The sequence below is a fragment of the Daphnia carinata genome, chromosome 9 (genome assembly GCF_022539665.2).
Source record: "Daphnia carinata strain CSIRO-1 chromosome 9, CSIRO_AGI_Dcar_HiC_V3, whole genome shotgun sequence".
Classification (NCBI taxonomy): domain Eukaryota; kingdom Metazoa; phylum Arthropoda; class Branchiopoda; order Diplostraca; family Daphniidae; genus Daphnia; species Daphnia carinata.
Window position 1 is genome coordinate 2,426,172 of NC_081339.1, and position 19,300 is coordinate 2,445,471.

The 19,300-nt window shown below is 41.3% G+C and overlaps 4 protein-coding genes across 4 annotated transcripts; 2 read left to right on the forward strand and 2 right to left on the reverse strand.

The window, feature by feature from the left end:
- Positions 1-112: 112 nt before the first annotated feature.
- LOC130689208 (soluble calcium-activated nucleotidase 1-like) lies at positions 113-2,047 on the forward strand. Its single transcript, XM_057512240.2, has 5 exons — positions 113-735; positions 802-1,015; positions 1,086-1,289; positions 1,358-1,515; positions 1,589-2,047. The coding sequence occupies exons 1-5, from the start codon at positions 271-273 to the stop codon at positions 1,802-1,804; spliced, it is 1,257 nt and encodes a 418-aa protein (XP_057368223.1). The 5' UTR covers positions 113-270; the 3' UTR covers positions 1,805-2,047.
- Positions 2,048-4,952: 2,905 nt separating this feature from the next.
- On the forward strand, positions 4,953-10,256 carry LOC130689203 (forkhead box protein A2-like). Its single transcript, XM_057512231.2, has 3 exons — positions 4,953-5,356; positions 6,357-6,941; positions 7,948-10,256. The coding sequence occupies exons 2-3, from the start codon at positions 6,444-6,446 to the stop codon at positions 8,893-8,895; spliced, it is 1,446 nt and encodes a 481-aa protein (XP_057368214.1). The 5' UTR covers positions 4,953-5,356; positions 6,357-6,443; the 3' UTR covers positions 8,896-10,256.
- A 3,817-nt stretch (positions 10,257-14,073) lies between these two features.
- On the reverse strand, positions 14,074-16,013 carry LOC130689200 (4-aminobutyrate aminotransferase, mitochondrial-like). The gene is made up of 7 exons (XM_057512229.2): positions 15,531-16,013; positions 15,289-15,460; positions 14,908-15,218; positions 14,686-14,843; positions 14,508-14,629; positions 14,277-14,426; positions 14,074-14,203 (listed from the first exon to the last, which is right to left on the reverse strand). The coding sequence occupies exons 1-7, from the start codon at positions 15,996-15,998 to the stop codon at positions 14,076-14,078; spliced, it is 1,509 nt and encodes a 502-aa protein (XP_057368212.1). The 5' UTR covers positions 15,999-16,013; the 3' UTR covers positions 14,074-14,075.
- A 2,181-nt stretch (positions 16,014-18,194) lies between these two features.
- LOC130688526 (mesenchyme-specific cell surface glycoprotein-like) lies at positions 18,195-19,144 on the reverse strand. Its single transcript, XM_057511507.1, has 3 exons — positions 19,030-19,144; positions 18,678-18,822; positions 18,195-18,517 (listed from the first exon to the last, which is right to left on the reverse strand). The coding sequence occupies exons 1-3, from the start codon at positions 19,057-19,059 to the stop codon at positions 18,195-18,197; spliced, it is 498 nt and encodes a 165-aa protein (XP_057367490.1). The 5' UTR covers positions 19,060-19,144.
- Between the last annotated feature and the right edge of the window lie 156 nt (positions 19,145-19,300).

Consider the following 19,300-nt stretch of genomic DNA (forward strand, 5'->3'; position numbering starts at 1 on the left):
GTTCGGATGTTTTTACAAGACTGACTGCTCGGCATTCTTGTTCCTGCATTTGGCAAATCGTGCTACCGGTATGTGTCATGACAAATTGACCGGCAGACGATCTAGCAGACGCCACGTGTACACAAAAAAAATTTGTCGGACTATCCGTTGTGGGTGGAAGGCGACTGTCAAAACACTTTGCCAACGTGTCTGGTTCTCAAGAACCAGCTTACCCTGGTCGTACTTTTTGTGACGTTATTGTGTTAGATTTTAAATGGATCCTAAAAAGCTATGGTAGAATATAGCAAAGCTACTGTTACCGAACCAGGCTTCGAGACATCCGACAGAATGCAAGACTGGAGACAAGCTATCCAAATTCCGACTGCTTATCGCATCGGAAATAGTACAGTTCGACTCCAGTATCAATTTGTTATGGGAGTTTTGGCAGTTGGTGTTATAGCCCTGGTCATGTTTTACAATTCGTTTTCTCACAACAAACCTCATAGCACATACATGCTTGAGAAGCGTATTCCTCCCAGTTATGACAGTGATCATTTTCACAACCATAACTTACCTGAGCCTAGATCAAACAGCTACAACTCAACTTATCCCCTATCCACTCCTGTACGAACTGAAAAAGGTGTAAGATACAAAATCGCAATCATATCTGATTTGGATATGAATTCAAAGAAAGATGATGAATGGATTAGTTATTTAAAAACAGGTTCACTCTTTGTTGATGTAGAAAACAATAAAGTAAGTTTATCCAAATAAATTTTAAAGTTTTATGAGTTCTAATCTATCTAACATTCACAATTCTAGGTGTCTCTGGAATGGGACAAAGATGAGCTTATAACACTTAAATCTTCTCTTGCTCAAGGAGGAAGAGGGATGGAATTGTCAGAATTAGTAGTCTTTAATGGTGCACTTCTGGGTTTTGATGATAGAACCGGAACCATTTACCAAATAGATGTTGCCTCCAAATTCGCATTTCCATGGGTACTTTTGGTCGATGGACATGGACGTGTGGCGAAAGGTAAAAAAAAACGCTTTATAAGACTTCTTCGCCTTTAGCAACTTAATCTCTGCTTTGTGAATAATTCTAGGATTCAAGAGTGAATGGGCGACTGTAAAAGATCAAACATTGTACGTCGGCGGTCTGGGTAAAGCCTGGACAACACCGACAGGTGAATTGGTCAATTACCACCCCCAGTACATAAAAAAAATCAGTCCGACAGGTGAGGTATCTCACATCGATTGGCATACGCGCTACGAAAAACTGGCAAAAGCAGTAGACATTTCATTCCCGGGTAAATTCAAATTGTCCCTTTTTTTTATCACAAATAATTACAACTTTTTTTTAAATTGTTATCCTCAGGCTACATAATTCACGAATCGGCGTCGTGGAGTTCTGTTCACAGGCGATGGTTCTTCCTACCTCGTCGCGAGAGTAAAGATCGTTATGACGAGAAGTTGGATGAATCACGAGGAACGAATCTGATGCTCACTGCTGACGAGGAGTTTGGCGACATCAAGGTATTATCCCATTATTCTTATTAGTACAACTGGATTCGAATTTATGACTATCTTTTTTTCCCCATTCAATTAGGCTAAAAGGATCGGTGACATCAGCCCAACTCACGGCTTTTCAAGCTTCAAATTTGTGCCCAATACCCACGACAAGTTGATCGTGGCTCTGAAATCAGAAGAGAACCAAGGTAAAACAGCCTCATACATCATGGCCTTTGACATTGATGGTACGATCCTCTTACCGGAAACTAAAATTGACGGCGATTTCAAATTTGAGGGTATCGAGTTTATTTAATTTTCGACTGCACAGTTTTTCTTCGATTATGTTTTCACTCATCCGAGTCATTTTTTTGACGGCCTTTGTTCAATTGTTTTTATCGACATCCTTCCCTTTGTCCTGCCTGAGGTCACTGATTTGACTAGCGTGCAACGTGTCTCTACATCTCTCTTGCCTTTTTTTTCGTTATTGTTTTTCTTCATTTCCTAGGATGAAATCAAGTGTAAGATATTGTAAAATGGAATACACGCCAAATTAACATTTTTCTTTTTATTCCTCCTTGCATTGCCGGTGGGCACGTGCCCTCATGCGGGTCTCTGTTTCACCCCCCAAACTCGAATCATCGAATCCGTTCACGTATATTCATTTGTTACACGCTTGAATGCTGATATCCAATTCATTTGCGCAACCTAGAAAATGACTTCGGTCCGGCTCATCGATCTTATGACACGGAAGCAATTTACCTCCCAGACCGCCATGTCTTGTTTTTTTTTTTTTTTTTCTGGGTAGATTTGTTTTATTTCTTCGTTTGGTCTTCTCTCATTCAGTTGAATCTGCGTTTTTGTTGTTGTTGGCTTTTGGACTCTATCCACGTTACTCGTCGCTTATGTGCATGTGTATGTGTAAGTGTATGAAACGGGTTTGCGTGACACGTCCAGAACATTCTTTGGTTCCCAGCTCTTTCTGCCTGGATGGTCTGCCCTTGCTCCATCCTCTCATTCGCCTCAGAACGTCGGCTGCACAGGTACACAGAATGAACATGAACAAGAGTCTACTCACGGAATGGCTAGCAAAAAAAAAAGGAAATGAACCGAAAAATCGATACCGTGAGTCTCTCAGCCAAATGGTATTGACAATTCATTCGCAAATGGCTTTCACCCTTGTCTCTTATTCTTCATGCTGATTTTTTCCGGCTAAATGAAAGGCATAATACACATATAGAAATGACATTACGTTTTATCTGATTTTTGCTTTCATTTTTTTTTTAGGGAGGAAGAGGCAACTAATCGGAATTTGATGGGAAGGAAAGCACCTGCCATTCGGGAAAAAAGGATGAGCAACCAATAGATAGATACGTGCAAGGGGTCCTGGCACCCTGGACAATGTATGATGACCAACAGTCATTTGGACCATCCCCATCTGGTCGGATTCCCTCATCAATTTTTCTCGTTTCGCTATTTTTTATTTATAATTTTTTTTTTCTAGCGGATGATTTCCGTCTGTTAAGCGAAGCATCAAATTTTCACACGTATGCAGTGTTTGAATGAATTAAGTATCGCTATTTAAATAGGTAAGATGTTTTTTTTTGTGTGTGTTTTTTAAACGATGATGACTGTGCTGTGTTATCGTGTCGAAATCAAATGCGACTGACATGTCAGGTCTTTTGTCAGTTCCGGGGTTTTATTTTTAAAATTGCGCAGCAAATTGCATGTCGCTTTCTGGAAAGAAAGCTACGCGCAAACACGGTTTAAAGTTTGCCTGTTATTGATCGGGCACTTGCGGACGTCTAGGTTAACCGCAGGGTGGTCTCAAAGAATATTCGCAGAAAAAAAGAAAGAAGTTCATGGGAGAAAGAAACAAAACAAAAATATTATTATGAATAATATAATGACACTCAATTCGTCCGTGTAAGTTTAAGTCTTAGCTACAGTTCAATATGCTTTGTTTTTTGCTTGAACTCGATGATTGCACCATTCAATTTTGAAAATAGGCGATAATGCACAACCAACTTAATTTTGATGCAACCAACGTTTGCGTACGTATCTGAATCCATAATCGAATTTGAAAATTAAAACACTAGTTTGAAATGCTAAAGTATTTTGTTTTATATATATATAGGAATAAAATATCATTTCCGGGCTGCTGATAATTTGAACAGACAAACATTAACACAGCCAACAAAAGCTACAGAAAAAAAAAGAAAAGGGAAAAATCCGAAATACTGCAGATGCGTTTTCTCTCGTAGCTTCTACTACTATTATGTCGATTGCTCTTATAATGTGGCCCCAACGGGTCCCGGTTATGTCGATGCGCATCCGCCGTCGGCTGCCACCGCGCAGCTCGGGCAAAGCACCTGGCCCCCTTCGTTTTTTTTTTTTCTTCTTTTGATTCAGTATTCTAAATTCTTCCTGCCAGTTTCCTATTGGTGCATCTGTCTGTCTCCCCCCACCACCTTGCGCTCGCCCTCAGCCAATGTAGGGTTGTCTCGTGATGGAACACGCAGAACAGTAGGCAGGCTTTATACGCACCATCTCGTTACAATGCACATGATGGCAATGAACAGAGAAAACGATAAAAGTGGCTAAGAGAACGAGCATTATAAACACACACAAAACGTACACATGTTATTATCGTCTTCCGGTGTTCCTTTTTTTGTTTGTCTGTTCTGATTTGCATACGAGACGTGCATTGCCCATTGATCATTGGAGACGTAAATCAACTGTCTTTCACAAATAATTTGCCTACGTCAGTTGATGTAATCTCAATCACAGAAGGTAGAATGACAATTAAAAATTCAGAGAGCCTAAAAGCTGCTCAGGCCAAACATTGAAAAGATCAATTTTCAAATGTCCTCTGTATATCTGTAAAGTTAAATCAAACGGTATGACCACATGGCTTTATTTCACGATCGCATACCGAACGTCGAGCCACGTGAACGATTGCACACACAAGACGGGGAAGAAAAACTGCAAAAAGGATTGCTGCGTCATTGTCGAAGACTCACGAAAAAAAAAAGAGGAACAAAGAAATGAAAGAATATTAGTAGGTAAAAAAGGAAAGAAGAGGGGGGTCGATGTGCGAGCAGAGCATGTGCAGGTTGCGAGCTGCTGGCTGGTAGTATGTCGCCTATCGTGGCAAGCAGCTGCTCGCTGTGGATAAGCCAACGAGAAAACCTCCTACTTTTACCTTATACTTATATATGCTAGACATGTACATTCGATTCACCTTGTTCTTGATGTGCCACCCACCTATACAACGGTTTACATCCACCCGGTGCACTGTTCCACCTGAATTGCTGCTGCTGGAGAGGACGGGGGAGGTGGATAAAGAAAAAGAGAGAAAGAGGAAAAGGAAAACAAAAAAAAAAAGGGACACGAAAAGAGCGACGCGCGTACTGCCCAGACTCGCACACATTTCCGGCCGTCCGTCCGAGTTAGTTGTCATCGTGAGTTCGTCGTCCACGCGTCTTATTTCTCAATTCGTTTTGACAAAAATCTTCGGGAAAGAAAAAAAAAAACTGCTGCTGGATGATCTAATCTGATCCAATTTTGAAGTGTTTCAAAAGTGCGACATCATCGGATGGGTTTGTGAAACATTTGACAATCGTGTTTTGACGCAAAAGGATGGTGAAATGCTAACCGAAGAGCTGGACATTGCGCGAGTCATGTGGCGTGCCTTCTAAACGTTCTTTGACCAATAACAATTTGTTTGATCATCGTAATTTTCATTTCGCATCGCTTTAAATTAAATTTTGGACTTAATAAAACAACGAACTGTTCGAGTGCTCGTGTCTCTCCAATTTTTCATCCCGGTCGCTGTCAAGTGTCATCCATTGATGTTTCCCTAACGGTATGTCGTTTATCACCCCGTTCGTCATTAGACTCGTAGTTATGGATTGCGTTCACTGTTAAAGTCAATCGGGAAAATGAGCCCAACAAACAAAAAAGTGTAATTCAAAAATGACCTTTCATTTTGATTGCAATGCGTGCAAGCCCAGGGCACGTTACCTGATTCACCTGAAAGTAGATAGCGTATAGATAAAGTCTTGTTTTGAGGATAACACAACGCTGCAGAAGTTGTGCCAAGGGTACGATTTGATGGGGATCGGGGTTCACATGCGAGGTGTTTCGTCAGAGAGCGTGCGGGGGTGGTTTTCACGTACACAAGAGACTATAGCTTTAGATGGACATTAACGGCGAGAGAGGAAAAAAAACAGGGGGGGGGGGGGCCAACAGAAGCATCATTCAACCGTTGATGGGAATTACCTGACCGGACATTTCCCATGCGAACGTTTTTTTTTATCTCCCTTTTCTATATTATTTTTCACTCTCTCCCCTTTTGTATTCGTCACCTTAGAAAAAAAAACGTTTCCCCTCCATTGCTATTGCAGTGGGGGTGTGATGCTTGCGCAATATTAGTTACGGATCGGCGTTATGTGCAGTTAAACAATAAACAAAACAAAAAAATTGGAAAAAAAAAAGATATTATATTGTATCATCACATTACTTTCAGAAAATTATAGTTCCATCTTTTCGTGTACTTCCGTGACCCTTTCTTTGTCTGTGTGTGTGTGTGTTTTGTTTCGTTATTATGCTCGTGTTTCAATGGTGCGCTCGCTACCGGCACGCGCCTTCGGGACGACGTTCTTTTGTTTCCTTTTTTTGCGTAACCGCCTCACCCCCACCCGCCTCTACGTAATCCGTGTGTTAGCCTACCTGTACTCATAAACCTCTTCCTTGTGAAGGGTTAACATTTTTACCCTTTAGTGTTACAATTTCATGTAAATGAAGATCCACATTGCGAAATTCATTATTCAATTTTTGTTTTTGAATTCTTTCCACCTGATTAGGTAACCACATTCGTCGAATTCCGTCCTTAAACAAAGAGCCTTCTTTTCTAAACGAATAAAACCCATTAATAAAATTTAAAAAACATCATGTCTTTCGAAACGAGCGATTTGACCAGTTTGAGCTGGTTGCACAATCTCAACATCATGGACAATTTGTCGTCGGTGAGCGGAACGGCGCCGCCGACGCCGCCAGCATCTCCGCAGCCCGATCACCTATTAGGCATGATGGGTTGCATGACGTCCGGCGGTTCCGGCCGCGGATTGTTCACGTCGTCCAGTTTATCCGCACATCACATCAAAGACAATGGCGTCCGATACGGCAATCATCACAGCAAACGCCCCTCGTCTTCGACATCGTCATCGTCGATCTCATCGCTGTCGTCTTCGACGTCGTCGTCGGTGGCCAAAGAAGAAGAGAAGGAAATCGACTACAAAACAGTCGGCGACGTCAAACCGCCGTACTCTTACGCGTCGCTCATTTGCATGGCCATGAAAACCAACAAGCACAAGATGACGCTGTCGTCCATCTACAAGTGGATCAAAGAGAACTTCCTCTACTACCGCAATGCCGATCCCAGTTGGCAGGTAAACAAATTCTATTTTCTTTTTTTCATTTTTATTTATTTATTTTTCGCTCGATTTCTCGCCATGGAAATAAAAAAAAAAAAGAAGAATGGCGAGAGATGTATCGCGTGTTGTTGTATACAGCAAACTTTCTTATTCCCCTTTGTGCAAACTAAAGAGCTACCTATATAGCATTTGTGTGTATATCTATTGATTGGGAACGGATTCGAGAAATTGCCAGAGCATATACCGGCAAAAACTTTCGTGTTTCGCTTGCTTTTTACATAGCACGTGACCTCCATCCGCCGTAAGGGCAGGTGACGTGCGCGCTCCGCTACGCCGACTACACTGAACTCACTTCAATGCGAAGTTTTGAATTATTAAATAACTTGCATAGATGACCACTCAAAGGCCGGACAGACAGCAGGTTGGGAATGGTCAATGAGAATTTTAGTTTTTGCTAAATAAAGTCCTGACAGTATATCGAAAATCCCGCCATTGAAGCTGTGCGGGATGCATATCCAACGCCGCCATCTTTGTGATGTGGATGTGTGCGGCTCGATCAGCGTCGATTCTGGCAATCACCAATGGGAAGAGTCGGAGGGACGGGACATTTTACGAGAACTCTCTCTCCCTCGTATATCGTTCAATTATTCAGACGCTTCAGCGGATCGAGGACGCAAACTGACCACACCACGCCTCTTTCACCCTCCTGTTTTCAAATTCGTCCTTCTGCGGCGTTCCAAAAACTCTGCTCTACCTGAGAAACCATTTTCATGAAATGATGATGAGTTTTAGCCAGCGGACCAGCCAGCCCAGCCAATTCTATATTAGGGTCACGATCGATTCCCTTTGCGTGATGTGCGTTCGTTCTCAATTCTGCTTCCAGCCATTTCTCCCCGTGTCGCCATTACCGTTCAATACTTTATCTTTCGAAAAACAGCATCAAGCTGATCTACCAATTCTCAAATGACATTGGAAAGGGAAAAAAAAATAATAATAACATCCGATGTAATTTTTCGTATAGAATTCAATCCGGCACAATTTGTCGTTGAACAAATGCTTCATCAAGATCCCACGTTCGAAAGACGAGCCTGGTAAAGGTGGATTTTGGCGTTTGGATCCGGCGTTTGAGAGCAAATTAGATGACAATTCATTGAAGAAGAAACGACTGGGACTCGGGATGAACAAGAAGAACAGCTCGAGGAACGGAGGTGGCCGATCGGGTGGCAGTAACAAGTCGAGGAAGAGCTGCGATCGGCAGCTGGAAGAGGCTTGCATGTCCATCATCGATGAAATGTCAATGGCGTCGGTGGCCATTTTGCCTCCGATGGAGCACCAGTTCGGATTGGGACCTACAGCTGAGTGTAACACCAATGTCGACTTGTTCAACAACGCCACCTGGGGCGGATTTCGCGATTCGGACCTCTTTTTCGATCAGCTCTCCGTGCCCAGCTGCACATCGACTGCGGATCCGACTGGAACGTTTTGCAACACGAACAGTACGGCCAGCATTTCAGGCGGGATCGAGTTCAGTCCAGTTTCAATGCCAGCATCAACAGACATTGACGATGTGGAGGAACTGTTCGGTTGCTGTGCGGAAGAGAACAGCAACGATTGTTCGTGCTCCGATCTCCTAATGACGGATGCCAACACATCGCTGGATCTGACCATTTACGGACAAGTGAGCCAGCAATCGCAACAATCGGCTGATTGCTGGATCAAATATGTCGATTATCCATCCACGACGGAAACGGCGTTATCCGCCGAGCCTTACTCCTACAGCGATCTGATTTTAGGATTGAATTTGCATCAGCAACAGTCGCTGATGATGGACAGCAACGTCCAATATTTCAATCCGAGTCTATCGGGTCATTGGGATAATGAGCTGGGAAACGCCAATAATCATCGAGTGTTATCTATTCTAGAACCGGGATTGGATTTTGAAGGGCTCATCGATCTCGATAATTTGTAAAAGGCATATATAAACGCAAGTAGGCCGTAATGGTATGAGTCTGAAAATGTTGTTTATCAACTGTAAATTTGTAACGTATTATTAATTTCAATTGAACTCAATTACAATAAGAACATGATGTGCATAATTAAATGCCAATTTTCTTTGAATCTGTACGTCAGCTGACGTGTGCTGTGATCCAGCACTAGACACGCAATGTCATCCACTGAATAGCCGTCCTTGTAGCGCGCACACACACACACACACACAATGTATTTGGCAGATGTGATTCTTTCATAATGCAGCCCGATTCTTTGATCCGTCCAATGGCCGTGTAGCAACTGCTGTTCAAAATGAAGAATAGCAAAAGCGCAGGCACAACCTTCGTAACATAAGGATGATGTAAAAATATATTTGTGTACCATCACATAGCCCCTCTATTTTAAGAACGATTAAACATGCCTACCTTTTTTTTTTAATTGGATGTCGCAGTCTAACCTTTCGATGCGTCTTTGGAACGACTTGTAATTGTAAAACTATAACCTGTTTTTTTTTGGATTCGTCTAGTCCCCAAAGTGCTAATCAATTTGTGCTCGTTTTGAAACGTCATTTATTATTAAATTTTTGTTTTTGCCCATCGTGACTGATTCTTAGAGGATGAATTGGCCATTTTCAAATAGCCATGTCCCTTACATATGAACCTCCTGATGAACCGATGCTCTTTCTAAACAGCCAATCATATACACATAGTAAATTAAACTTTTTCAGAAGTATTTTATTGCTCGAAAATAAATGTCAATAGTTTAGTTTTCTGAGGCTTTTGGCGATGTTCCCTAACTAAAGTAACGCATGAAAACCATAAAATCATTTTTTTAAAATCTTTCAACCTATTCTTTTGGCTCAAGCAGCCCGCAAAACTGTTATACATATATTTTGTATATAATATACCACAATAAAAAATTCCCGTTTGAGTCAAACCCTTCCCAACATATATATTTTGATGAGCCATCCACCTCTATAGATAGGGTAGAATCATCTAGTCTATCCATATACTTTCAGATAACAATAAATATAACATCACGAATGAGTGGCCGAAAAATTAGCGTCGCATTGAATATTCCAATATTTAACCTCCAATCTTGTCTTTTGTCTATGACTATGTACACGTGATGAATGTATCCGTACTTTGATGGCAAATGAACCTTGGCCATGTCATTTTGTATCACAATGTTCAAATCCCTTTCTCCAAAACTAAAACTGATGTCCCCGAATAAAAACATAAACCTATTACAGTGTGTGTGTGTGTGTGTGTGTGTGTGTGTGTGTTTGTGTTTGTTGTTAACTTGCCAAAAAAAAAAGGGAATAATTTCGGATGGAAATATACAGCGAGCTAATACATGGATGCATGAAAGTTTTCGTATACCAGAAACAGCACGCGTTATAAAAATGATTTTACTTCCAAAATTTATACAAGTAGAGCTCAGTGAATGCAAGTTACCCTCACGCAAGTCGTGCAGAGTTCTGAAAATTCCGAAGGAACACATCTGGCCTTTTGTTCCACCTGGGACGATTGTTGTTTTCAGAATGATCATCATCGGTGGAGTCATTTGTACTGAGTTTCTCATCGCGTATCGGCAGAGGGAGACGGTCACGCAAAGTTGATGGCTCAGCTGCTGTGCATCAACACTGTCTATCCCCCCCATCTCTTTAGTCTACCTCTTTTCGAGCTTGATAGTGATTAATGAATTGATTAGGCATCACGAGGGGTTTATAGCATCATAGGGTACAATACATTCCCCCTCTTTTTCTTTTGGTCTTCCACAGCCTATTTTTTAAGGGATAGGTAGAGATTGCAGCAAACTAAGTAGATCCGATGGTTAACAAGACAAGTCTAGGCACGATCTTTTCATCCACGACAAAACATGACCCTCGTTGTCTCTCCCCCTTTTTCTGACCCACCTGGTTACATTCGTGCTACCTATTACACAGCAGGAACCTATGGATGGATGCTGTATAACATGGAGAATAAAACAGGTACATCGAAAAGAGGTTTTACCTGGGCAACCCGTTGATGGATTTCTTTCTTTCTGATTTTTCAGCCAGATGGGGAGTAATGTAATGAAGGATAAAACAACAGAAAAATATCTTTTGGGTGGCGTTTTCGTGCAGCGTCCTTTGTTCGTCCTATCTGTTGATCAGTGTTCATTAATTGGATTGTTCCCTTCATCAAAATCATTTCTGTTTTCATCCCAAAGATGATGGAAAAAAAAATATCGGAGAAGGACAAATAAACCACGCGCCTCATGGGTACGAGAGGCTTGGGTCATTAGATGCGTGCCAAGAAACGACAATGTGTGATGCCTGAAAACCAAAAAGAAGAAGGAAAAAAAAGGCACCTGAATATCGACCCGTGTCCCCCCTCCCCCCTCATGAATGTACAAAGACAAATCGATTCAACAAACGTCAATTTCTGTCTCACTTTCTATAGGGCTGTGTTTTTCGTCCTTCTGCTTCATCTTTTGAATCATTAAGATTGTGTAAGAAAAATATTTTAGACGCTGCGACTAATAAAAACGAATTAACTGATGACCTGTATAGGGGATGATGCAGGCCTTTATTTAGGACACGGTCGAATTTTTAGGAACAATAATCGAAATCAGCGTGCGGAAGCGAACATAACAAAAGACAATGTCATTGCCGAATCAATGGAAGTTCGACTCATACAGTATGAACGTACACAAAAAAGTTATTTCGCAGCTCCATTTTCTCTTTTCTCTAGACCACAAAGTGTGTAAGGTTGATATTATATACGTATATAAACAAACATCAAAATAAAGGGGGGCTATAGTGACCCATGGAAACAGTTTTTTAAGAATCATTTTGCCGCAGTGCGCAGAGGCGATGGTAATGCTCTTAACGCTGTCAACTATCGTATTTTTTTTAAATACACCCCAACTTAAAGGTATAACATTTTACACCAGCCAAAGAATGAAAATAGTGCAGGAATATGAAGGCAAAAAAAGAAAGAAAGGGAAGCTGACTGTCGTGTGCCTTTATGCTGTTCATGTGTCGCATATTCCATCATGTCGGCGTGTGCGTTGTTATACTCTAACCTTTTATATGTTCCACGCAACAAAAAAAAAACATATAGGTTAGGGAGTGCATTAAGCCTGAATTATTTATTGGACGGGCTGCTGGCTGATGTGGACGTCCCCCCCATCAAAGTCCCGTCTTTTTTTTTCTGTCACGTAACTTCAACTGTCCTCTCCCCTTTTTGTTTGTCTTCTTATACGTGGGGCAGTCGTTACTATTTGTTTAGCTTTATGCATCGATGATGAACTAACTTTCATTGCTCAAGTACTCGAACAATCATCGAATGGATTAGTCAATCTATTAGATGTGGCATCTGTCACTTACATGTCGTTCTTATACGTAGCAAATTTTATCGTAACGTTCGACCTCATGCGCTTGCTATGCAGAGTTATTTCGAAATAAGACCACATTGATTTGCTATTTTTATTTTTTTATGATTTCGGATCATCGATTTCTTCGGACACAATGTACAAGTTCATCATTGATTCAAGCGTAATCATCATTGATAAATAACATCTGATGCTGATCGAAAACTGAACTTTTTTTTTCACGGTCGTCTTCCTTCGTGACCTCGTCAGAATCAAAGACTACATAACGTATGTAATGCAATAAGTTATTAACGCCTATATATTTTGTTTCAAAATTTCAATTCTACAAAAAAAAAATGGTAATTCAATCCTCCACGTCTAGTAATCGGGAACGGATCACATCTTCTAGTTTACCAGTAGCTAAAAAAGAAAATGTGAAAAACAAAATTGTAAAGATACGTTCCGAGTTGTGCCTCTCATCGAGATGATTAGAAGGCCACATGCGGCATATAGGCGTAGTTTCACATTTCACATTATAAAGGAGGGGAGAGGGCGAAAAGAAAAAGAATTTCATCTATATCTGTTTTCTCTGTTTATTTTACTTCTTGTTACAACGTGCAATGATATAACCAACCGTATAGACATCAATCGCCTGCCTTTGTGGTAACTTTAGTTATTAGTTATATCTCTCTACCCCCTCGGCTTCCCACAGAAAGAAGAACGAGAGGAGGCCAGTGAACCACCCTAGTGCATACATCATTTGTTAACCCGAGCGTATGCTAATATACTGCAGAATGGTATAATATAGCGGAGCCGAGTCCTATTTTCTTCATTCTTTTGCTATAACATGGCCAGGTTCTTTATTCAACATAGGATCATTATTCTCGGCAACGAGGCATTCTTGGATCGTCATACAATGGAGTAATAATATTTTTTCGCCATTGAATGCGTACGGCGCGTTAAAATTTAAACTGTTGAAGAAGAAAGATAAAGAGTTCACATTTGATAGTAATAGGCTTGGCCTATTGGTTAGCCCCTTTTATCGACCGAACTTCAAATGACGTCGGGCCATCCCATCAGTGACATCCAATTTCTATATGAAATAGCTCCACGCGCGTGCCTCGTTTGCCGTCTGTTTTTCTTTTTTTTTTTCTAAGAAAAATAAAAGGAGGAGATGCCATCTCGTTTTTCATATGTGACGTCATGTCGTTCGTCTCGACAGCAGTTGATGCGGTACAGTCGTTGCGAGGTACGCTCGACTTGTTTTACTGACCTGTAGATGATGAGGCGGGGATCGAGTAGGCTATAGACAGCATCTATTGCAAATGTCGTTGTTCTTAATGTCGTGATATTTCACGACGTTTACTGAATGACACCTGGACAGGGAGACCTTGTTTTTCTGCATATCAGCTTTCAAGTCAGCATTTTTGATTGAAGGGAATCATTGTGTAGTGGAACGTGATTGCAGGGCAAAGGTATAGGTGAGACACAATCACGTATACCTTGAAATGCTTTCAACGCAATTCACTATGCCATTACTTTTACATTGGAAAAAAATGATAAGAAAAACTACAAAGGATTATGAAATCAATTGGGTATGGCACTATCTTTTAAGAATAAAAAAAAACCGCGTGAAAAACCCTTGATTCAATTATCAACATGTTATACAACACGGGGACATTTAATCGGAGACCTTTGGAATGAATGATGTATGTATTTCGATTACAAGAGAAGCAATTGTTGTATACCAACAAAAACAGCGAATATAAAAAAATGTGCGTGTTAAACAAATTCGCTGTTTCAGGGAGTTTGAATTTCCTTCAATACTTTCTCCAGGATATCCAGGAAAATATCCGCGTGTTTCGGCTGGAACACGAGAGACGGTCTCAGACGGAGGGTTTGCTCCCCGCAAGGGCCAATCTGAACTCCTATCATTTTTGAAACGCATTCATCTCGTCGCGTTAATAAAATATATTGTTACGTAATAATTAACAAACAAACCATGTTGTTGTAGTCTAAAAAAAGTTTCATCGCGTTTTTGGGGACTGCTCATATCGAATGCGCAAAATGTACCGATGCCTCGCACGTTATTCTGTATGTGTTGTGGAAATCGTTTGGATAAATCTTTCAGGCCAACCATCAATTTTTTGCCTGCGGAAAAAAAACAAACAAATGAATTATGCAATGTCGATAAAAATGTCATCCCTGATAACGTTCGGATGAGACACGCACCAGAAAGTTCGACCAGCTTTAAAAGGTTATCACGTTTCACGACTTCGACGACTTTCTCAAGCAGAAGCACTTTGGAAGGATCGCCCATCCAAGTGTTGAATATCTTGAGCCCTTGCTGAGGTCTGTTGTAAAAACGATTACTGTATTGATTCAAAGACATTTTAATTAGAAAATGAACCTGAATTCGGGCAGACTGTAGAAGCCTCCGGTCAGCATTTTCTTACTGAACGTGACGAAGTCCGCTGGATCGGGCAAGTTGAAGTGTTCGTGACACCAGTATTTGCCAGTCGCACCGCCGCCCGTTTGAACTTCGTCCAAAATGAGGGCAGCGCCGTTCTTATTTGCATGTTTAGAAACGTAAGATTATTTGTTTATTGCATATCCAATAATTGTATCGCACCTTTTTAGTGATGCGTTGCAGCTGCTGGAAGAATGCCGGTGATGCGTGGACGTCACCCCCTTCGGCTTGGATGGGCTCGACCACAACACCAGCCACGAATTTGCCGGCCTTGTTAAAGATTTCGAATTGCTCTTCCACCTCCGCCAGGCACCTACGGTCCTCTGCTTCATTTTCTTTTAGGTGATCTTCAAGCGGATATTTGTAACGAGGGAAACTGGCGATCGGCCAATCCAACGCCGGGAAATCCAACTTGAAAATGGATCGGGAGTGCGTTGTTGAAAGGCAACTAAGCGTTTGGCCGTGAAAACTTCCTATTCATTTCACCATTCACGTTTTCGATACATTACACGTATATTGACGAAATATGAAAGCTTGAAATACCTTTAAACGACATGATGGTGAATGGGGTTGAACCAGGTCCTTTATTCACGAGGCAACTGCTGTGTTCTTCATCGGTGATGGGAGCTCCTCCTCGTTGTTTGTTTCGGTACCACATGAACGCCGCCTTGAAAGCGTTTTCATTGGAGCAAGCACCGCACGCCATTGTGTTCACCTTTTTTTAAATTTCAATTCATTCGTTTTAAAGCGTTTAAAATGAAATAAATGAGTAAGAGTATGCAAACCTGAGTGTGACCTTTAGGTGCAACCGATAACAAACTGTTGGTTAGCTTTTCAGGCCAGCCTTGTGTAGGAAAGATGCCCAAGGCGGGCCGGTTGACGAACGCGATTTGATTGTCGGGATCTTGGACGACTTTGTGCATATCCGGATGATTATAGCCCAAGGGCAACGAAGAAATTTGACTGAAAGCATCCAGTATTGAGTTGCCATCAGCGTCGACAACGTAATTTCCCAAACTGTTTTTGTAGTCGGTGAAATAAAAGACGCTGCTGGCGAATTGGATTTTATCCAAATCTGCAATCATCTGTCTCGATTTGGGCCCTGGGATGGGGGTCTTGACGCTAGGACCGGAAGGTTCCCCAGGCACAAGCACCGTCGAGAGACATCTAGCGCTTTTAGGTAGGTGCCTGTTTAAGAGACACGCTAGCGCATTAAACTGGTAAGGAAACAACGTGAATTTGCTCAACGCCATTCGTGGATGCACATTTGGCATTGGATTTCAATTTCAGCAGGCACCGTGAGCCAGTATGCACCCCTGTGTGTTTCTCCTGCCTTTTTATATCGCGATTGTATTTTATTGTAGACTATGCGCGTAGCAGTTACATGCTGATGGTGATTAATGAGAGATAAGCCATTTTCCCCTTTTGATGTTGGGTATTTCCTTGGTAATTTCCATAGGTTTTGCAACACTTTGCGCAGCGCAAACTGTTTGAGTTGATTAGGAAGTGAAATCCCCAAAATGTCGAGACTTTGTTATTGTTTGACGTGAACGGGCCGTCGTCGATAAATCCGCACACTCGCTTTCGACTCGGGAAAAACCACCGTTTATTAGCACAAGGCTCTTAGATAGCTGAACGCGTTAAGAATTAGAGTGGCATATCGAACTACAGCCTTTGTTATACTACCTTATTTGATGCCTTTGTCTACACCGTAATCTTTTGTAATGAGGAAGATGAAGAAGGGTTGGGAGTTGGGAAAAAAAAACAGGTTAGGTGACTGTGCTATTACAAGTTTCCAGGACATAAAGAAAATATTTTAGCGATAACGCCAAATTCTACAGCTTTATTTTTTTTTTAAGCTTGCGTGGGCATTGAGTTTTTATATTTTGGCTTTACCTATTTGATTATAAATGCTCGAATAAAATGTAAAAGATGTTCATTGAAGGTTGGAAAATGCCAAGTAATAATTAACGGATACTTTTCATGCATTTTCAAATAATGCTGTTACGGAATCGTCCACTACTCGGCGACTTGAACGTACAGCTTTCGGAATGGAGGAAGAAGGGGGACATTTGGCGAGACGGGCTGAGGAAAGAGTTAGTACATTGGATGCGTAATGAACGGATAGGCTATTCCGAAGAAGCTCTCAAACTAAAGGTTAAAACAGTTATTCTAATATTTCCCGTATTGTATTTCGTTCTTGTACAGATCGTCCGGGGTATTTATGTTGTTGTACACATCGCCTGGTTTAATATATTGAAACTTGGTTGTACCTGTTCGTGGTACGGAAAACCAAGGGTAACAGAGTAGGACGTCGGTAAAGACGTCCGATTACACTCGCTTTGATCCCCTGAAACGTATGTAGCCCACAGATAACTTTTGGAGTCTTAAATCCTAATCAATAAAAATATATTCAATTAGTCTTAGAAATTTTCAATCTAATATGTGATTTATTTTATTATTTCCTTAGATTGAAAATTTCTAAATAAATTTAACTCGACGCCTAACAATATGAACACCGTTCATTGTCACGGTGGCCAAAAGCCTTTCCACTGCACGGAATGATGTTTACAACAGGTTCTCTTAACTGAGGGCGATTTGAAAAGCAAAAACAGAACATACCCGGCGTTAAAAGAAATCATTGCTCTTCGAATTTCACAAGTTGCTGAACCAGTTTACACGTATCGAAGGTCAAACTTCTGTGTATTCGTACACGCACTGCGTCGTGATTTTTTTGCTTGGGAGCGGTTGTATCGCAAGCTGACTCACCCGTGTGGACCAGTTCATTACATACGTATAGGTACGCCATTTCAAAATCGTAAAGTTTTTTTGTTTTGTTTTTTTTTACTGGGAGGGGCATTTTCTCACCACACCGCTGCATCTACGTATTAACTGTGGTGATATAAATTAAAACAACTTATAAAAAGTGGCCAGGAGAGAAGACCTTATCGTACAACAGAGTGTGTAATCGTAAGACGAGTAGCATACGTTTTATTGGTGACTGGCTAATAGCCCATCGTTATGACGGGCAATTAAAAAAGGTTATCATACGACTGTATTGCGCATAATTGTCATATACCATTACATGTACAACTACACACCACCGCGATGCATGCTTAGCTATCCAATTGTTTCTCTTATTGCAGCGCATAATTGTGTATTATTGGGGAACTTTAGTATCCTGGCTGTAAACCGAGCTTTTAGACGCAAACATCGAATTCGACGTTTGATGTTTGCTATAGAACAAGCCGACTACTTGCCTATAAACACGACTATTAAAACCCGACAATGGTCCATTGTGTTGATTTCACTAAATTACATTTGTATTAGTAGTCTTGTTACAGTATACAAGAAACAGTTTAATTGGATATTGGATTTAAAAGGAATCCACTCACAAAAATAACAAAGTAATAACCAACAGCATTTTCGATGCTGGCAAATTGATTTTGCTAACCGAGCAATGAAGCCATCGGCCATGTAAACGGTTGTTGCAAATAACCTAGTGGACGAAGGTTCCATAGTGGATACCGGATACCACTGCCCTCACCGCCTTCACCACCCTCTCCGCCCTCTCCACCCTCTCCGCCCTCTCCGCCCTCTCCGCCCTCTCCGCCCTCTCCGCCCTCTCCGCCCTCACCGCCTTCACCACCCTCTCCGCCCTCGCCGCCATTGTTACCACCACCGAAGAGCCAGGAAAGAAGAGCGAATCCAAATCGCTCATCAACTCTGTCGTCAAATTGGTGTCCAAATGGCGATCGGAAAGGATATTGTCCTACATAAAAGAAACAAAAAAAACAAGACAATTACCTTCGTTTGTTTAAATTATAATGGACCTTAAGCGCAAAATGAACTTCTATATGTTTGGGAATTATTTATTTATTTATTTACTATTAGTTTCTGTTTTCAAAGACGAGCTTCAGCATTCAATTTACCGTAACCATAGTGGTGATATCCGTAATCTGGTTGCGGGACCCAGGGTGTGTAATAGGTAGGCATCACCAATTGCCTTGGCTCTCTGGGGGCAGTTTCAGTTGAGGCTACGGACCTTGCGTTCGCCAAAAGCGGAGTCAGCATCAACTACATAATTAAAACAGTTTAGAATCTTCTTTGTTTGTGTTTTCAACGACGCATTTCAATGTAAGACGGAAGTTTTGATGTCAAATTCAATTAGCTGAACTAGTAACAGGTATGGGTTTTGCAACAAACAATTAAATAAAGGTATGGCACAGGTGATTAATTCGAATTATTTATATGTTACAATTTAAAAAATGGTTGTAATATTACCATCAGGAGACTTAAATACGCAATAGACATGCTGTATTGGCTGCTGCTTCGTTTTGCGCGGTCCAATTTTTCAAAGCGAAACTAAAGGGACGAACTGTGATGAGAGGTCGCCTCCTGCTGTCTAACGTTCCATCAGTTTGACGATTCAATTTATGCGAATCTTCCATGAACGTCCGCGACGTCACGTGACTTTCCAACAATTGTATTTGAAGCAAGCTACACACCGTCATTCGTCCGACTGGAGAATGCTTGAAACATTTCGTTTTTGTTT